This window comes from Artemia franciscana, chromosome 2 (genome assembly GCF_032884065.1).
Source record: "Artemia franciscana chromosome 2, ASM3288406v1, whole genome shotgun sequence".
NCBI classification, from domain to species: Eukaryota; Metazoa; Arthropoda; class Branchiopoda; order Anostraca; family Artemiidae; genus Artemia; species Artemia franciscana.
This window is the reverse complement of record NC_088864.1, coordinates 59,598,192-59,616,733: the sequence shown is the minus strand read 5'-3', so window position 1 is coordinate 59,616,733 and position 18,542 is coordinate 59,598,192. Positions and strand designations below refer to the sequence as shown.

The window sequence follows — 18,542 nt, the reverse complement described above, 5'->3', positions numbered from 1 at the left end:
ATTCTCATTTTTTATTATCGTTTATTTTTATTATTATATTTTTATTATTGTGACAGCCGAAAGGTGACCTCTGTACAAATTGAACGTTGCAATTAAAGGAATTAATTGCAACGTTAATAACTAATTAAATTAATGTTCATAGGACTTGGCCACCAATTAGTGTATATTTTTCGTTTTATCTTATCCAGACAGCGAAAAGTTCAATGCGACTAAATTATTGTCGTAAAACAACTCATTAGAAGATTATTTTTTCTTGGAAGGAAGTAAATTTATTTTTAGCCTTCTCTCTAAATGGGTCTTGAATCAATGCAAATTTCTCTGTATTATCTGCTTGGAACGTATTTTGCGAACCATGTGATCTACAAAATTAGATTTCATATTGCAAGACAAATTAATTCGATTCGAACTTACAAACTGGTTCAAGAAGGGGAAACAATCATTGATACAGTATTCATTTTTTTTCACTTTCTATAGCTGTAAGTTTTCTATAAAAGCTGAAATCTTTTTTCAATAATTTCGAGAATTGAGAATTCCGACAGATTTGCCGAATTATTTTATTGGATAATAAATTTGAACATCGAGGTGCCGAGTTGTCAGCATATGGCGACACCGTGACTCCCTAAGGAGCCGTTTCTTAAAGTTTGGGAACCACTGATATACTCAGTGGAAGAATATTGGCGTAATTAAAAAAAAAACCTGGAGGGACAAACATATCAAACAGTTTGGTGGTAACAAACTGTAAATAAGGAACGACACGGCTCAATAGTAATCGATACTCTAAAAAAGAGTTTTGATACGAATAGATACATTAAAAGAATCAAATTTTTATGCTGATTCAAAATATATAAAAATTCATTAATTTTAATGCTACCCATCAAAAGTTACGGGCCTGAGAAAATTCTTACAATTCTTGAAAAGGAAGGGGGGGGGGCAAAACGTCAATCGACCTTAACAAAAATCACACCCTCAGATTCAGTATAATAGTGAACCCTACTGTAGAGGTTTTTAGCTCCCATATACAAAAATATGGAATTTTGCACAAGAAAGATCAAGGATGCGTCTTTTTTTTTCAGGGTTGATCTTATTTAATTACAGATCCGAGGAGATTAAGAGAGGGCTCATTTAATCTGACATTGAAAGTTCTAGTTCCCTTTTAAGTAACCAAAATGATTAAAGGTCAACTAGCCCTTCATTTTCCGCGGGAGCAACTTTCCACTGGGATTGAGGGATTTCCGGGAAAATTGTTCCGAGAAGTGGGATATCCGTCATGGTTTGAAAATGATCAGAAATCAAAGTCTTTAAATGACAGTATGCTAAGGAGAATTTTTCAGGCGGAATCGTCTGTAAGAAATTTCCGCAAAGAAATTTTTGAAAAACGATCAGAAATTAAATTTCACACAAGTTTTTTCAACTAAAAGTACCGAACAACATTGAAACTTAAAATGAACAAAAATTATTCCGTATATGAGAGGGTTGCCCCTTCCTCAATACCTTCCTCTTACGTTAAAGTTCGACTTTTTGTCCGAATTCTTTAAGATTGACTCCTGAAGCCCAAGGGCTATTTAATTAGAACATGGAGGCTTTTTCAAAAGTTCAAAAATATTTTAGCGTTAAGAGCAAGGTATTGAGGAGAAGATAAGCCACCTCATATACGGAATAATTTCTGTTTGCTTTAAGTTTCAATGTTGCTCCTTCTCTCAGTTGAAAAAACTTGCTATTTTTCTTTTTCTAATTTAACTTTTCAATGACTGCCTTGAACCCTGGGAAATAAGTGAAACCTCTGTGCAGCTTTTTAATTTAATTTTTCAATAACTCGCTTGAACCCTGGGAAATAAGTGAAACTGTGCAGCTTTTTAATTTAATTTTTCAATAACTGCCTTGAACCCTGGGAAATAAATAAAACCTCTGTGTAGCTTGTACTTGTGCCCTGAAATCACACTAAAAGTTACTTCATGAATTCACAATAAAATTGAAAGACAGAAGATATATTCCTAAGAGGTAGATAGATTCGTAGGTTGGCTAGGGACCGATGTATTGTTGTTTTTTTTTATATATAGAGTAGAGAAATAGTATAGAATAGTATTGTTACATTAGATAAGTATAGTACAGGGTCTCAAGTGGAGATTTTTATGGCACTTGGTATTAACCAAGTGGCATATAGCGATCGCAAATTTTGTCGGTCTGTCTGTCCCGGTTTTGCTAGGTTAGGCACTTCCAGATAAGCTAGGACGATGAAAATTGGCAGGCGTATCAGAGATCTGACCAGATTAAATTAGAAATATTCGTTTTCCCGATTCGACCATCTGAAGGGGAGCGGGGGAACGGTTAGTTCCGGAAAATTAGAAAGAATGAGGTATTTTTAACTTACGAACGGGTGATCGGATCTTAATGAAATTTGATATTTAGAAGGATATCGTGTCTCAGAGCTCTTATTTTAAATCCCGGCCAGGTCCGGTGACATTAGGGGGAGTTGGAGGGGGAAGCCTAAAATCTTGGAAAACGCTTAGAGTGGAGGGATAGGGATGAGAGTTGGTGGGAAAAATAATCACAAGTCCTAGATAAGTGATTGACATAAGCGGAACGGATCCGCTCTCTGGGGGAGCTGGGGGGGGGGTTAATTTTAAAAAATCAGAAAAAATGAGGTATTTTTAACTTACGAAGGAGTGATCGGATCTTAATGAAATTTCATATTTAGAAGGAACTTAACTCAGATCTCTTATCTAAATCTGGGCTGGATCCAGTGTCATTGGGGGTAGTTGGGGCGAGGAGAACCGGAAATCTTAGAAAAGGCTTCGAGTGGAGAGATCAGGATGAAACTTGGTGGGAAGAATAAGCTTAAGTCCAAGATACGTGACTGAGATAATCGAACTGGATCCGCTCTCATTGGGGGAGCTGGTGGCGTGGGGGTAATTCGAAAAATTAGAAAAAGTGATGCATTTGTAACTTACGAACACATGATCAGATCTTAATGAAATTTGATATTTAGAAGAATCTTTTGCTGCAGAGCTCTTATTCTAAATACTGACCAGATCCAGTGACATTTCGGGGAATTGGAGGGTGAAACCGGATATCTTGGAAAACGTGAAAATTGAGGTATCTTTATCTTACGAATGGGTGATCAGATCTTAATGAAATTTGCTATATAGAAAGATTTTATGTCTCAAATTCTCCATTTTCGATTCGAATCGGATTTTTGTACATAGGGGGTTGGAAGGGGGAAACAGAAATTTCGGAAAATGCTTAGAGTGGAGAGATCGGGATGAAACTTGATGCGAAGAAAAAGCACACGTTCTAGTTATGTGATTGACATAATTGGAACGGATCCGCTCTCTTTGGGGGAATTGCGGGGAGGGGGTGTTAATTCGGAAAAATTAGAAAAGTTGAGGTATTTTTAACTTAAGAACGGGTGACCAGATCTTACTGAAATTTGATATATAGAAGGAACTCATGTCTTAGAGCTCTTATTTTAAATCCCGACCAGGTCTGGTGACATCGGGGGACTTTGGAGGGGGAAACAGGAAATCTCGGAAAACGCTTAGAGTGGAGAGATCGGGATGAAACTTGGTAGGTAGAATAAGCAAATGTCGTAGATACGTAATTGACATAAACGGCCTGGATCTGCTCTCTTTTGGGGAGTTAGGGGGGTCCAGTGCTTTGGCGAGTTTGGGGCTTTTGGACGTGCTAGGAAGATTAAAATTGGTAGGCGTGTCAGGGACCTGCACAAATTGACTTGATAGAGTCGTTTTCCCCGATTCGACCATCTGGGGGGCTGAAGGAAGAGGAAAAATTAGAAAAAATGTGGTATTTTTAAGTTACGAGTGGGTTATCGGATTTTAATGAATTTTGATATTTAGAGGGACCTTGTGTCTCAGAGGTCTTATTTTAAATCCTGACCGGCATTAAGCCTCTGATTTTCCTTTTAAATCAATCCATTGATTCTAAGAATTTTACTAGAGCTCATGTCATATGAGCTCTTGGCTCTTCCGGCCTCGTCACAAGTGCCATATGAGCTCTTAGTTCTTGTTTTTTTTTTTTTTTTTTTGCTTGTTTTTTGTTTTCTTCTTTTTTTGGGGGGAATTTACTGATGAGTTATTTCTTTTGTTGTTTCGAGAATGACCGCACAAGCCATAAGGCTTTTCAGTTTTTTTTGTTTTTTTTTAGAATGTTTATCATATGAATGCATATTTATTATGTTCTATTTATATTTTATCATTCTGTACTTATATTTTATATTTCATTATGCTAATAATATTTTAATATATACCTATTACATACTACATAAGTTTGTGATAAATCCTAGTTATGATAATTTTAAGAAAAACATATTATTTTCATGTTATAATAATGTATTATTCAATGTATGGTTAATTTGGTTCATCCATCTAACTTTCAGGTGGTCTTGGTTTTTTCGTATTTTTAGATTCAGTCACCTCTTTCCTTTTTTTTTTCTTTTAAGATAACCCCTTGTATATTTTTTGTCTTTATTTTAAGTTTTGTTTGGAATTTTGTTTTTCTTTTGTATTTTTGAGCAGTGTAGAACGGAGTACCTTATCAAAATATGTTTTGTTTGCGCATTTCTCAGTCACTGGATAAAAATAGTCTTTGTTACGGTTTTATCTGCCTGTTTCTTAATGTTTTTTCTTCATTTTTTTATTGTAAGATTATATGTCCTCTATATTTCTGATTAATTATTTAATGGCTTTATTTTTCTTTAGTTCCAGGAAGAAATAGATAGAATTTCACGTGAAGATCGTGCAAATTTTGACCAGAATGTCATCTTCAGTCTTGGTACTTTCCCGCCCCATGAATTATCTCGAAATGCAGACATACAAGAAATACTCACAAACTTGGAAAGTCATCTTCAGCACCGTATTGACACTAGGTCACAGTTGAGCGCAAACATAATGTCCAGAAGTAAGTAGTACCGAGGTACCTGGAAGAACTTCTAGGTACCGAAGAAGTGTCATATAAGGGTTTGGGGTGATGGGGGGTGCTAATAGATATTCCTGTTCTGTTTAGTGTCTGACACCTAGAGCAAGCACGTGTTTTTGTTTAGATCTCTGGAATTTCTTTGAAGGGTCATAGACGAAGCTTTGGGAGGAATCTCTATCCTTCGATTCTCATATAGAAATTACTGTAGCTGCTTCGCTGATGTTTGTTGGTCTACCTGGAAGTCAGTTAGGACTAGGACTTTGGAATGCTAGTTTGGAACGCATAGTCGTATCCACCTTGAAATGAGTTGAGGTTTCGCCTTGAACTTCCCTTAAAATACAACTAAATATTTCTCCGACTCTCAAATTGATAATAAGATGCAGGCTGAAAAAAGCTTATTCTACACCATAAAAAAAGTACATAGGAGGCACCATAGCCCCCCCCCCATAAAGACGGACAGAAAAATCTAATGTACATAAATTGAACTTATAATATATTATTGAAATCTGGAAATCATAGTAATTCCAGGTTTTTTTTATGATAACATTTTTTTACTACATTTTTGTATCTTTTTATACTATTTTCCGATAATAAAACTTTGGTGATCAAAAAAGAACAGAAATTAACTTTGAAAAACTTTCTTAAAAAAGCTTTCAAAGAAAATGAAAGAGCTACTCTCTCTTAAGATGAACACAAATAAAATCCTACAATAATTTAAACTTAAAACAATCAGAACATACTATCAAAGAATAATTGAATAAAAAACGAACAGAAATCAATATAAACAATCACAACAACCCTAAAGGAAACAGGTATTCATATAGAAGAAAATTAAAATGAATACTCAAGCCAAACTTAATACGATCAGAAATTACTACCAAAAAATAAATGGTTTTAATTTCTGGTCCCAAACGAAGAGAAATTAAAATAAACAATCATATCAAACCTGAAGATAACAGATACTGATATGGATGAATAAATATATCCTAAAACGAGCAAAAATTAAATTGAATACCCACGCTGAACTTAAAACAAGCAAAAATTAAAGTGAGTACTCACTTTGAACTTAAAACGAGCAAAAATTAAAGTGAATACTCACATTGAACTTAAAACGAGCAAAAATTAAATTGAGTATTAAGACGTTGAACTTAAAACGAGCAAAAATTAAAGTGAGTATTAACGTTGAACTTAAAAGAAGCAAAAATTAAATTGAGTATTAACGTTGAACTTAAAACGAGCAAAAATTAAATTTAGTACTCACGCTGAACTCAAAACAAGCAAAAATTAAATTTAGTACGTACGTTGAGCTTAAAACGAGAAAAAATTAAATTGAGTAGTAAGACGTTGTACTTTAAACGAGCAAAAATTTAATTTAGTGTTAAGACGTTGAACTTAAAACGAGCAAAAATTAAATTGAGTATTGACGTAGAATTTAAAACGAGCAAAGATTAAATATAGTACTCACTTTGAACTCAAAACAGGCAAAAATTAAATTTCGTACTCATGTTGAACTTAACACGAACAAAAATTAAATTGAGTACTCACGTTGAACTTAAAACGGACAAAAATTAAATTGCGATTTAAGATGTTGAACTTGAATAAAATTAATTTAACTTAACTTAAAATTAAAGTGAGTACTCACGTTGAACTTACAAGGAGCAAAAATTAAAGTGAGTATTCACGTTGAACTTAGAAGGAGCAAAAATTAAAGTGAGTACTCACGTTGAACTTCAAATGAGCTAATATTAAGTTGAGTACTCGCGTTGAGCTTCAAATGAGCAACAATTAAATTGAGTACTCGCGTTGAAATTGAAACGAGCAACAAATAAATCTAGTACTCACGTTGAACTTCAAACGAGCAAAAACTAAATCCTTTACTCATTTTGAACTTAATCGAGCAAAAATTAAAGTGAGTCCTCACAAAAATTAAATTGAGTATTGACATTGAACTTAAAACGAGCAAAAATTAAATTTAGTACTTACGTTGAACTCAAAACAGGCAAAAATTTAATTTCGTACTCATTTTGAACTTAACACGAACAAAAATTAAATTGAGTACTCACGTTGAACTTGAAACGAACAAAAATGAAATTGAGAATTAAGATGTTGAACTTGAATAAAATTAATTTAACTTAAATTAAAACTAAATTGAGTACTCACGTTGAACTTAAAAGGAGCAAAAATTAAAGTGAGTACTCACGTTGAACTTAAAATGAGCAAAAATTAAATTGAGTACTCATGTTGAACTTCAAACGAGCAAAAATTAAATTGAGTACTCACGTTGAACTTAAAACGAGTAAAAATTAAATTGAGCACTCGTGTTGAACTTCAAACGAGCAAAAATTAAATCTTTTACTCACTTTGAACTTAATCGAGCAAAAATTAAAGTGAGTCCTCACAAAAATTAAATTGAGTATTGACGTTGAACTTAAAACGAGCAAAAATTAAATTTTGTACTCACGTTGAACTCAAAACAAGCAAAAATTAAATTTAGTACTCACGTTGAACTTAAAACGAGCAAAAAATAAATTTAGTACTCACGTTGAACTTAAAACGAGTAAAAATTAAATTGAGTATTAAGATGTTGAACTTAAAACGAGCAAAAATTAAAGTGAGTACTCACGTTGGACTTCAGACGAACAAAAATTAAATTGAGTACTCACGTTGAACTTCAAATGAGCAAAAATTAAATTGAGTACTCGCGTTGAACTTCAAACGAGCAAAAATTAAAGTTAGTCCTCAGGTTAAACTTCAAACGAGCAAAAATAAAATTGAGTACTGGGTTGACTTTAAAATGAGCACAGATTAAATTGAGTGCTCATGTGGAACTTAAAACGAACAAAAATCACTATTAAGAGAAATTCGGTTACGGCCCCTTTCCCCTCCCCTAGCCGTAAAAGTTCTAAAGCCTTTTGTGCTTTACTGAAAACAGAATATATTATAAATATCTTTTTTTTATGTCTAGTTAAACAAAACAAAAAATATTTTTTTTTAATTCACTAAGGACTCTGGTTGAACTACGTTGTAATGAGGATTCTGTGACTGTTTTAAAAATTCTTAGTTTTAAAGGTCGTACTTTACTGTAAGTTTATATATATATATATATATATATATATATATATATATATGAATGTCTTTTTCTCCTTGGATTCAATTTTCGTTGCCAGTTAACTTTTTCAGTTTTATGCAAGGTTTGATGGTGACAGGCTAGCTTAGGTTTTCAACCCATTTCTGAGATTTATAAGCTAATTTACCCTAGCCTAACTTTAACTTTCACCATCAAAGCTTGTATAAGACTGAAAAGGCTAATTTGCATAGCTAATTGAATCCAAGGAAAGAAAAAGGAATTTCGGACATTCACCAGTGAATGTCGGCATTAACCAGACTTCGGACATTCACAGTACTCAACTCAATGAGAACTCAACTCATTTGAGTTTTAAGTTTCATTGTATTACAAAAAGTTCCCTACTGTTTACCTTTTGTTTGCGTTTATCTGCGATCACCCCTTACATAAGAAATGGCTATGGGACAAAATTGATAAATAAATAATACCTTGAAACCTTTTGCCTCTTTACTATAGGCAACGCTAGGTCGTTACTCTGATCCATCGTCCAGTATGTAATTAAATGTATTATTTGAAGCCATCTTACTGAACGATGATTTGTGATAGAAGTCACTGCTGCAATAGGGGTTGAACCCAAAATTCCTCAGTGAGTAGCTTGGGTTTTAGCACTGGACCAAAAGACATAGAATATTCTGCTACAGAGTTACTTGCTTCTTTTTTTTTTTCTCTCTTTTTTTTATGGCCTCTTCTTTACAATTATTACATTAATACATTGCAATTATATGTTATATATTATTATTGTGTATTATGGTATTACTATTATTATAGCTCTAGATAGCGGGACCAATTCAACATCTCGCATATCATTATTACATATTCTATACTATCATTACATAGTATTTATTACTATTATTATAGCTCTTAATAGTAGCACCAATCCACATTTTTGCATGATTATTACATGCTATATCATTATTATTTTTATTATCGTATGTTATTGCGTTACTATTATTATAGTTCACTACATTCGGATTCATAGTCGATCACATAGGCACCCACATCACATTTACAAACACCGTCGAAATTCCTGTCGAGTAGGAGCTCATGAAGCTTCTATACGGTTTTAAAAGCCTTTAAGAGCGGATACAAAAGGAAGCGAAAAATCCAAAAATTAATGACGATAATAAATAGTATAGATTTAACAAAAACATTTAAAAAGTACTATTTAAGGGCAAAAAAGTTTTACTTTCAAAATTAGTCGAAATTTTAAAATTAGTTTAAATTCATATAAACAAATGAAAATCTTAATTACGTTTTTACAAGTCGGACAAACATGATGGATGATAGATGATTTTGGTAGGTTATTATTATAAAACAAGATTACCAGTTATCCTTTTTTTCACTTCAGAATGGATTTCAACTCTTGTGGTCAAGGGCGTATCTAAGAGTTTTGTTCGAAAGGGGGACTAAAAGAGGAAAGATCATGTGAAGAAAAAGTACTATTTAAGGACAAAAAAGTACTACTTCCAAAATTAGTATTAATAAAAATCCAGTATTGCAATCGGTTGTAATGCGTTGCAATGGGTAGCACGAAAATACTACTTTTTATCGAAGTAGTACTTTCTTAGCTTTTTTATTACTAATTTTGAAAGTGGTACTTTTTTATCCTTAAATGGTACTTTTTAAATAGTACTTTTTGATCACATCATCATTCCTCTTTAGCACTAATATCTGTAACTTAACATTAACTTTTAAATCTGTTCCCGGGCCCTGAACTCTTTTAATTTCCGAAAAATTATTCTTCTCTCACTTTTACTTTGGAAACTCGTATTATCTCGAAAAACAATCAAGGGTAGTTTGCCTGAGCTGTTTAAACACGACTAAGTTAAAAAAATAGTTGATCTTTTGAATTTTTTACTAGGTTTTTTTCACCGTTGTTTTATTTCTATTGTTCTTTTTTTTTTTTGTTTTTTTTATATATGAGTGTTATAATTTCGTTCGCCAAATGTTAGTTAGTTTTAGACTTCTCTTAGGCCGCTACTTATTGTAATAGCTGCAGTTGTGTTAGTGATTTAATAGTTTAACCGTATCATCACAATCATTCTCATATTCTCCCGTATGCTGAATTCTTTAGGAGTCAAATCAATCAAAACAAAACAGATAAATTACATAAAAAGCAACCATTCTGTTAAAAAAATTAGCAAAATTCTTTTCTTTTCTTTTCAGGAACTGCTTTTAGAAATCGTCTTGTCGCTTTAGAAAATGATAGTCATAAGCAGAATTTCGAAGTAGACACCTTGAAGGGTCAACTTGATGCGGAAATTAGTAAGGTTAGTCTATGTGCCTATGCATTTTGTGAGCATCTACTTTTTTTTTAATTCTTCCATAACATTTTTATTGTTTAATAACTTAGTATTTTTACCATTTCATGCGGAAATCAAAAAGGATGGTTTGTGTGTTCTGAATTCTGTGTACAGAACCACACGGAGGACGGACATGCCACACCATAGTAAAATCAGAGCTAGTTTAAGATCCTATAGAACCCAAAGTTTGGTCCCTTCGATATATCTTTCCTCCAATTTCTACTTTTTCCTAAAAGTCAAAATCTATAGGACTTAGATCCTATAGAACCCAAAATTCTGGGTTCCATAGATCCATATTCTGGAATCAGAGAACCCAAAATTTGGTTTCTTTGATATAGCTTTCCTCCAATTTCTACTTTTTCCTAAAAGTCAAAATCTATAGGAAATGTAAAAATTTCCTTATATTCAGCTATAAATATTAATTTATTTTAAAACCATCTGAAAAATGAGCTTATTTTTCGATATAAGTTGCTTAATCTGTCGATGTTTGATCGGTACTATAGCAGGGTGTATTTTAAAAGTAAGCTCAAATATATAGTGTTTTCATATTGGCAAGACCTTTTTAGTAGATAAATTATAAAGATGTTGGATCAAATAAAACGTGTTTTCATTTACTTTGCTTGAGTACGGAATGAACTTTGACAACTGAACACAGTGAAAGCCTACTGTATCTTTGGGAAATCAAAAGCTTAGAATTTTTGCCCTTGTAAATTTAATAAATTCAAAAGTAATTTAAATAAGTAAAAAGCATAGTAAAGTAAAGTAAAAAGCATAGCAAAGTAAAGTAAAAAGTATAGTAATGTAAATAAACAGGAAGCACGGGATTCCAAGGCACTGGTGGGTGCGGAATTTCACCATCTAAATGTCGCCACTCCACAACTGGTTTATTTAAACAGCTGATTGCAAGTAAAAACATTAACCCCTTCCCCCCATTATAGAGTAATTGTGTTTACGTGAAGTTGGATATACTGACAAAAAAAAAAGTGGTTAGTGAAAAATTTTTAAAATATTTAAAAAATATACTATTTGCCTAAATAAAATTTACCTGAGTTTATATTTTTGAAGTGAAACATTTCAAATCGTTTTGACTCGTTTGAAACAAAAATATATTTAGAAATTTTTATATGGTGTTAAACCGTGCGCACCGCAGTTTAACGGTCAAGCATCAGATAATTTTCAATTCAAACAATTTTATTAACAAAAGAAAAAGTTCATCATACCCATGAAAAAAATTGCAACTCAGCTGCTAAAATAGAACAAAAAGGAAAAAATTAAATGGTCAGAAAAAAACTTCTCTTGAACTTTAAGATTGCAAAATTCCAGATTTTTTTTTTTTAATGTGATTCTTTAATTTTTGGTACACTTTCTGCTTGGTGGAGGAAATGTGGAAACGAATATCAGACTGTGTTTGGTTGCATACCCCACTGTCATTATCATCCGTTCCTCACATATAAGACTAGCAGCATTCCTTGTCGTATCATTATGATAAATTGAACTAGGCTTTAAAATATTCAAAAAAAAATTCTTGCAAAAGCATTCCAACACTGAAATACAAACACTCCTATTTGATACTCTTTCCTTTCATTAACCTTTAATATATTAAGCTTTCTTGAAGTTAACCCGGTACCATCTGTATCATGATCATATAAGCTTACTCTGCAGGACTTAACTCGCCTGAAGTTGTAACTAAAATGGCCTGCAAGTAAAATATAATAGTAATCGTAAAGTAAAATAATGTAAAGTAAACACTAGTAAAGTAAAGTAGTACTTGTAAGTAAAGGAAACTGTAATAGTAATCGTAAGTAAAGTAAAATATAATTGTCATCGTAAAGTAAAAGATGTAGAGAATCGCAAATAAATTAGAATATAAGAGTAATCGTAAAGTAAAAGAATGTAAAGTAAACACTAGTAAAGTAGTAATCCTATGTAAAGTAAAGTAGTAATTGTAAGTAAAGTAATTGAAATAGTAATTGTAAAGTAAACACTAATAAAAGTGAACCGTAAACACTAGTAAAGTGATGTAATAATCGTAAGGAAAGTAACAGATAATTGTAATCGTAAAGTAAAATAGTGTAAAGTAAACACTAAATTGATGTAAGAGCTAACTAGCTATGCAAAGAATTGGTGTAACGTTTTTTGGGATGATGTTTTCGTAACTAATTTATTGGAAATTGACTTTTGGTATAAATGCTGTAAAAAAAAAGGCTTTAGGAATTTTGTGATTTCAATTTGAAATCTGGAAATTTGTAGGCTTTAGGCGTAAAAAATCACCATATTGATACAGAAAATTCCTCATAAGTTTGTATTATTATCGGATTAAAAGCCTTATATTAATTGGTCTAGAAAAAATATTTGCCATCGAGTGCCACTCTTAAACAATAAATTAGTGTAAAAGCAAACTAGGTGTATAAGTGCAGAAAACGCAAAAGAACAGCTGAGAGAAAAAAAATCCCAAAACTAAAACGATGACTTATTTTCTTTTTTTTCAATTTGTTGAATATATCACTCCGGTTTGTCCGCTGCAAACTTTCTTTTTTTCATATATTTGAAAGCTACCATATCAGTGTCTTCAGAAAATTCGTTTTGGTGTTGTATTAATAATGTATTAAAAGCCATTATAGTAATTGGTGTAGAAAAACAATATCTGCCACCTACTGCTACTCTTCAACAATTAATCGGTGCAAAAACAAACTAGGCATATAAGCAGAGAAAACCGCAAAAATGAGATAGCAGAGAGCAAAAACCGCAATGTTAGATCGCTGGGATTAATGTTATTTTAAACTACTTTATTGAATATTTTACTTCGATGTATTTGCTGCAAACTTCTTTTTTTTGACGTTCTTCTGAAAATTACCATATCGTTGTTTTCAGAAAATTTCTCATAGATTGCATTAAAATATATTAGTATCTTAATTATATTAATAATGCAAAATCTATTGAATAAGTTATATTAATAGTGCGTTGAAAGCCTTTTAAGTCAGTGCTGTTGCTAAACTAAATTTTGTCAATTATTAGAGGCGGAAAGTCGACACCGATTATATGAACGTGAGACTATCAATCGACACTAAAACACGACGTATTGCTGAGCTAGAGCGTCGTCTTGCAGCCAAAGAACAAGAATTGAACGATAAGGATCTGCAGTTAAGACAAAGCCAAATGGAAGTGAACAGAGTCAAATCAAAGTACTCAACTAAATTGCTTGACGAAAAGGAGAGAATTCAAAGGAATGCTGAACGAAAGAATGCAGAGGAGACAGAAAATTTGAAACATCAACTTCAAGAGAGTGAAAGATATCTTAGGAAGTTAGGGGATATGGCCTTGAGAAAAAAGTTTGACAAGGGTGGAACTCGTAAGTGTTTTATTTTTGTTCTTTTCTATTATCCTATTTCTATTTTCTACTTATCCTGTTTCTATTAGTTCTATTGTATTATCATTTATATTTTGTTCCCTTTTTTTCTTCAAAATTTTTAGTTCCGGTTTGTAACTTTTTTCATTGCCTATTTTGTTATTCTGACAAGCGAGAGAAGCAAAATGTAAAGTACAAATTTGTTTGAAAAAAGAAAGAAGACGTCAAGCGAAAAAGGAGTGAAAATTATAAATGCCCACAAAAAATTCTACTTATGAAATTTCTCCGTAATTTCCACGTTTTATTTCTTTTTTATTCCAGTAATAACTAAAATAAATTATTATTATGCTTGGTACATAACAATGATACAATAAGATAAGTATAAAAAGAGAAGGATATAATGAAAAATAGAACGTAATTTAAAAATAGAAATAATGGAAGAAAGTGAGAAAGAATAAAAATAAAAACGTTGTCAAAATTAAAAACAATTTAAAACTTTGACTTTTAAGCACTCACTGAGTATAGGACAAATACTATGAGACCTCAAAACTTACGACACTATGCACTTGATAGAAGAAGCATCAGAGGTAAATTGACAATTATGTTGGAACGGTTAGCAAACACTTGTGAAAGCACCTCCATTTTTGGCATATCTCCAAAACGCGGTACAGTCAGGAAATGTAGCTTTTGCAAATCCAAATAAGGATACCGAGAAATCTCGTTCAAAGCGCTTGCCTCCTATAGCCCCCCTAGATTCGGGCTTGATCGTAGGTCCTGGGCTAAGACAGAGAAAGAAAGAAAACCAGCATATGAGAGTGACTACAAATTGCAATGATCTTAACACTGGTTTCTAAATCTCCTTTCTATAATGTGACTGCGAATTTCCCAATGATCGGATTTATGAGAACTATCAAGGATTTGATTTTTGAAGTGCGGGAAAAAGCTTCTAATGGGGTGCCCGCTACAAAACACATGGCGTGAAAAACGCGTTATATAGCCGGCAGAAGCTGTCTTTCATCAAATTGGCCTTTTATCGTGGGTAGAAGCCTATAGGATTTTCTTAGTTTTTCCTGTAAGGAATCAATGATAAGCTTTCCAGTGGATTCAAATCATGTTCCTATTGGATGATCTAAATATCTAAGTGAACTGGAAGATGAGATGCAGTTGGACCAACTTGGATTGTATTTGTGTAAGTGGTTTCCAGTCCAAATGCAAGCAAGTCGGCTTCAGGATTAGTAACTGAGAGACTGACTTCATTCAGTCCAGAGCATAAAATATAAACAGCGTTGTGGATTGCATCAAGATTACTAGCTAAAAGGGCAGTGTTGTCGGCATATGGCAAGTCCCTTGTATCGATATTTGGCTCAATTCAGTTTCCTGGAATCTGTCAAGTAACTACCCTGATAGCATTATTAAATTAACCTTGCTTAACATTATTCTTCTTTTACAATTCTTAACACCTCGGCGCCCACAAATACGACTACTAACATTACCGTGCAAACGTATTGGGATTGAGGACTTCTGATATCACTTCCATTGGCAGGAGCACACAAATAGATTAGCTTAGTTTCTAAAGAGAGACAGAATGGCTTGGGAATGAAGAAGGGAGCCAAAAGCCTTTGAAATATAAATGGCACGGACGTAAAGATTACTGTTTTTACTTTTTATGCCTTTCAAGAATCGCTATAAAAGCTGCATTGGCATTTTCCACACCAAGTCCTTCCCAAAACCAAGTCGGTTATCGCCGTGATTATACTTCATAGAAGTTTCTCAAGCAGCTTTCCAATCGTTGAGCATACGGCTATCAGTCTGGACGAATTGCAAAAGATCAGATCTTTTTTTTTTTTGAAATACACGTTACTAGGATCTTAAGTTTGCTCATCACGTGTATGATGCCGGGTGATATAGACCTAGAATAAGATAGCAAGATGTTCGCATAATTTTGTTTTCCTGTAGATCTAATGTTCTGGTTGAAGGCTATCAGAACTTGATCCTGTTTCTAGTTATAGACGATGAATATGTGCTTAAAAAGATGCCGGTGTAATCGTAATCCAATTCCTAGCATGGCCTTATGAACAAAAGCACATCTTCTTAAGAAGAGTTGGATTATTTGAAAATAAGGAAGAGAAATGACTTTCCAAGAGCTCATATCAATAGGATTGTCCTCAGATGAAGAAGTGGATGTAAATTTTGATACTTAACTCCACGTCGCCTGGAGGCTATTTGTATGTCCCACAAAAGAATGAGGATTTGACGCAATTTCTATTGCTGCACATTTTTTTCTGTATAAACGCTTCTTATATTTAACGATCTCATATCAATAGGATTATCCTCAGATGAAGAATAGGATGTAAGTTTTGATACTTGACTCCACGTCGTCTGGAGGCTATTTCTATGTTTCAAGAAAGATTGAGGATTTGACGCAATTTCCATTGCTGCACATTTTTCTGTATAAACGCTTCTTATATTTAACGATCTTTTATCGATAGGATTGTCCTCAGATGAAGAAGAGGATGTAAGTTTTGATACTTGACTCCACGTCGTCTGGAGGCTATTTCTATGTCTCACGAAAGATTGAGGATTTGACGCAATTTCTATTGCTGCACATTTTTTCTGTATAAACGCTTCTTAAATTTAACGACCTCATATCAATAGGATTGTCCTCAGATGAAGAAGAGGATGTAAGTTTAGATACTTGACTCCACGTCGTCTGGAGGCTATTTCTATGTCTCACGAAAGATTGAGGATTTGACGCAATTTCCATTGCTGCACATTTTTCTGTATAAACGCTTCTTATATTTAACGATCTTTTATCGATAGGATTGTCCTCAGATGAAGAAGAGGATGTAAGTTTTGATACTTGACTCCACGTCTTCTGGAGGCTATTTCTATGTCTTACGAACGATTGAGGATTTGACGCAATTTCCATTGCTGCACATTTTTTCTGTATAAATGCTTCTTAAATTTAACGATCGCGTATTAATAGGATTGTCCTCTGATGAAGAAAGGGTGTAAAATTTGATTCTTAACTCCACGTCGCCTGGAGGCTATTTCTATGTCCCACGAAAGAATGAGGATTTGACGCAATTTCCATTGCTGGACATTTTTTCTGTATAAACGCTTCTTAAATTTAACGACCTCATATCAATAGGATTGTCCTCAGCTGAAGAAGAGGATGTAAGTTTTGATACTTGACTCCACGTCTTCTGGAGGATATTTCTATGTCTCATGAAAGATTGAGGATTTGACGCAATTTCTATTGCTGCACATTTTTTCTGTATAAACGCTTCTTAAATTTAACGACCTCATATCAATAGGATTGTCCTCAGATGAAGAAGAGGATGTAAGTTTAGATACTTGACTCCACGTCGTCTGGAGGCTATTTCTATGTCTCACGAAAGATTGAGGATTTGACGCAATTTCCATTGCTGCACATTTTTCTGTATAAACGCTTCTTATATTTAACGATCTTTTATCGATAGGATTGTCCTCAGATGAAGAAGAGGATGTAAGTTTTGATACTTGACTCCACGTCTTCTGGAGGCTATTTCTATGTCTTACGAACGATTGAGGATTTGACGCAATTTCCATTGCTGCACATTTTTTCTGTATAAATGCTTCTTAAATTTAACGGTCGCATATTAATAGGATTGTCCTCTGATGAAGAAAGGGTGTAAAATTTGATTCTTAACTCCACGTCGCCTGGAGGCTATTTCTATGTCCCACGAAAGAATGAGGATTTGACGCAATTTCCATTGCTGGAGATTTTTTCTGTATAAACGCTTCTTATATTAAACGATCTTGTATCAATAGGATTGTCCTCTGATGAAGAAGAGGATGTAAATTTTGATTCTTAACTCCACGTCGCCTGGGGGCTATTTCTATGTCCCACGAAAGATTAAGAATTTGACTTAATTTCCATTGCTAGACATTTTTTCTATATAAACGCTTCTTATATTTAACGATCTCGTATCAATAGGATTTTTTTCAGGTGAAGAAGAGGATGTAAGTTTTGATACTTGACTCCACGTCGTCTGGAGGCTATTTCTATGTCCCACGAAAGAATGAGGATTTGACGCAATTTCCATTGCTGGACATTTTTTCTGTATAAACGCTTCTTATATTTAACGATCTCGTATCAATAGGATTGTCCTCTGATGAAGAAGATGATGTAAATTTTCACTCTTAACTCCACGTCGCCTGGAGGCTATTTCTATGTCCCACGAAAGATTGAGGATTTGACGCAATTTCCATTGCTGCACATTTTTTCCGTATAAATGCTTCTTATATTTAACGATCTCTTGATTGTCCTCAGATGAAGAAGAGGATGTAAGTTTCGATACTTGACTCCACGTCGTCTGGAGGCTATTTCTATGTACCACGAACGATTGAGGATTTGACGCAATTTCCATTGCTGCGCATTTTTTTTTCTGTACAAACGCTTCAAATACTTAAAGATCTCGTATCAATAGGATTGTCCTCAGATGAAGAAGAGGATGTAAGTTTTGATACTTGACTCTACGTCGTCTGGAGGCTATTTCTATGTCCCACGAAAGATTGAGGATTTGACACAATTTCTATTGCTGCACATTTTTTCTGTATAAACGCTTCAATTTAACGACCTCATATCAATAGGATTGTCCTTAGATGAAGAAGAGGTTGTAAGTTTTAATACTTGACTCCACGTCTTCTGGAGGCTATTTCTATGTCCCACGAACGATTGAGGATTTGACGCAATTTCTATTGCTGCACATTTTTTCTGTATAAACGCTTCTTATATTTAACGATCTCATATCAATAGGATTGTCCTCAGATGAAGAAGAGGATGTAAGTTTTG

General features: G+C 33.4%; 1 protein-coding gene across 1 annotated transcript in view; it reads left to right on the top strand.

Moving 5' to 3' along the window:
• LOC136043861 (kinesin-like protein KIF23) overlaps window positions 1-18,542 on the top strand; it is a 77,603-nt gene that overhangs the window by 48,889 nt on the left and 10,172 nt on the right. The window contains exons 11-13 of the mRNA XM_065728811.1: window positions 4,716-4,914; window positions 10,223-10,326; window positions 13,375-13,708. Of these exons, the coding sequence (XP_065584883.1) occupies window positions 4,716-4,914; window positions 10,223-10,326; window positions 13,375-13,708 (637 nt within the window). The remainder of the gene's footprint in view (window positions 1-4,715; window positions 4,915-10,222; window positions 10,327-13,374; window positions 13,709-18,542) is intronic.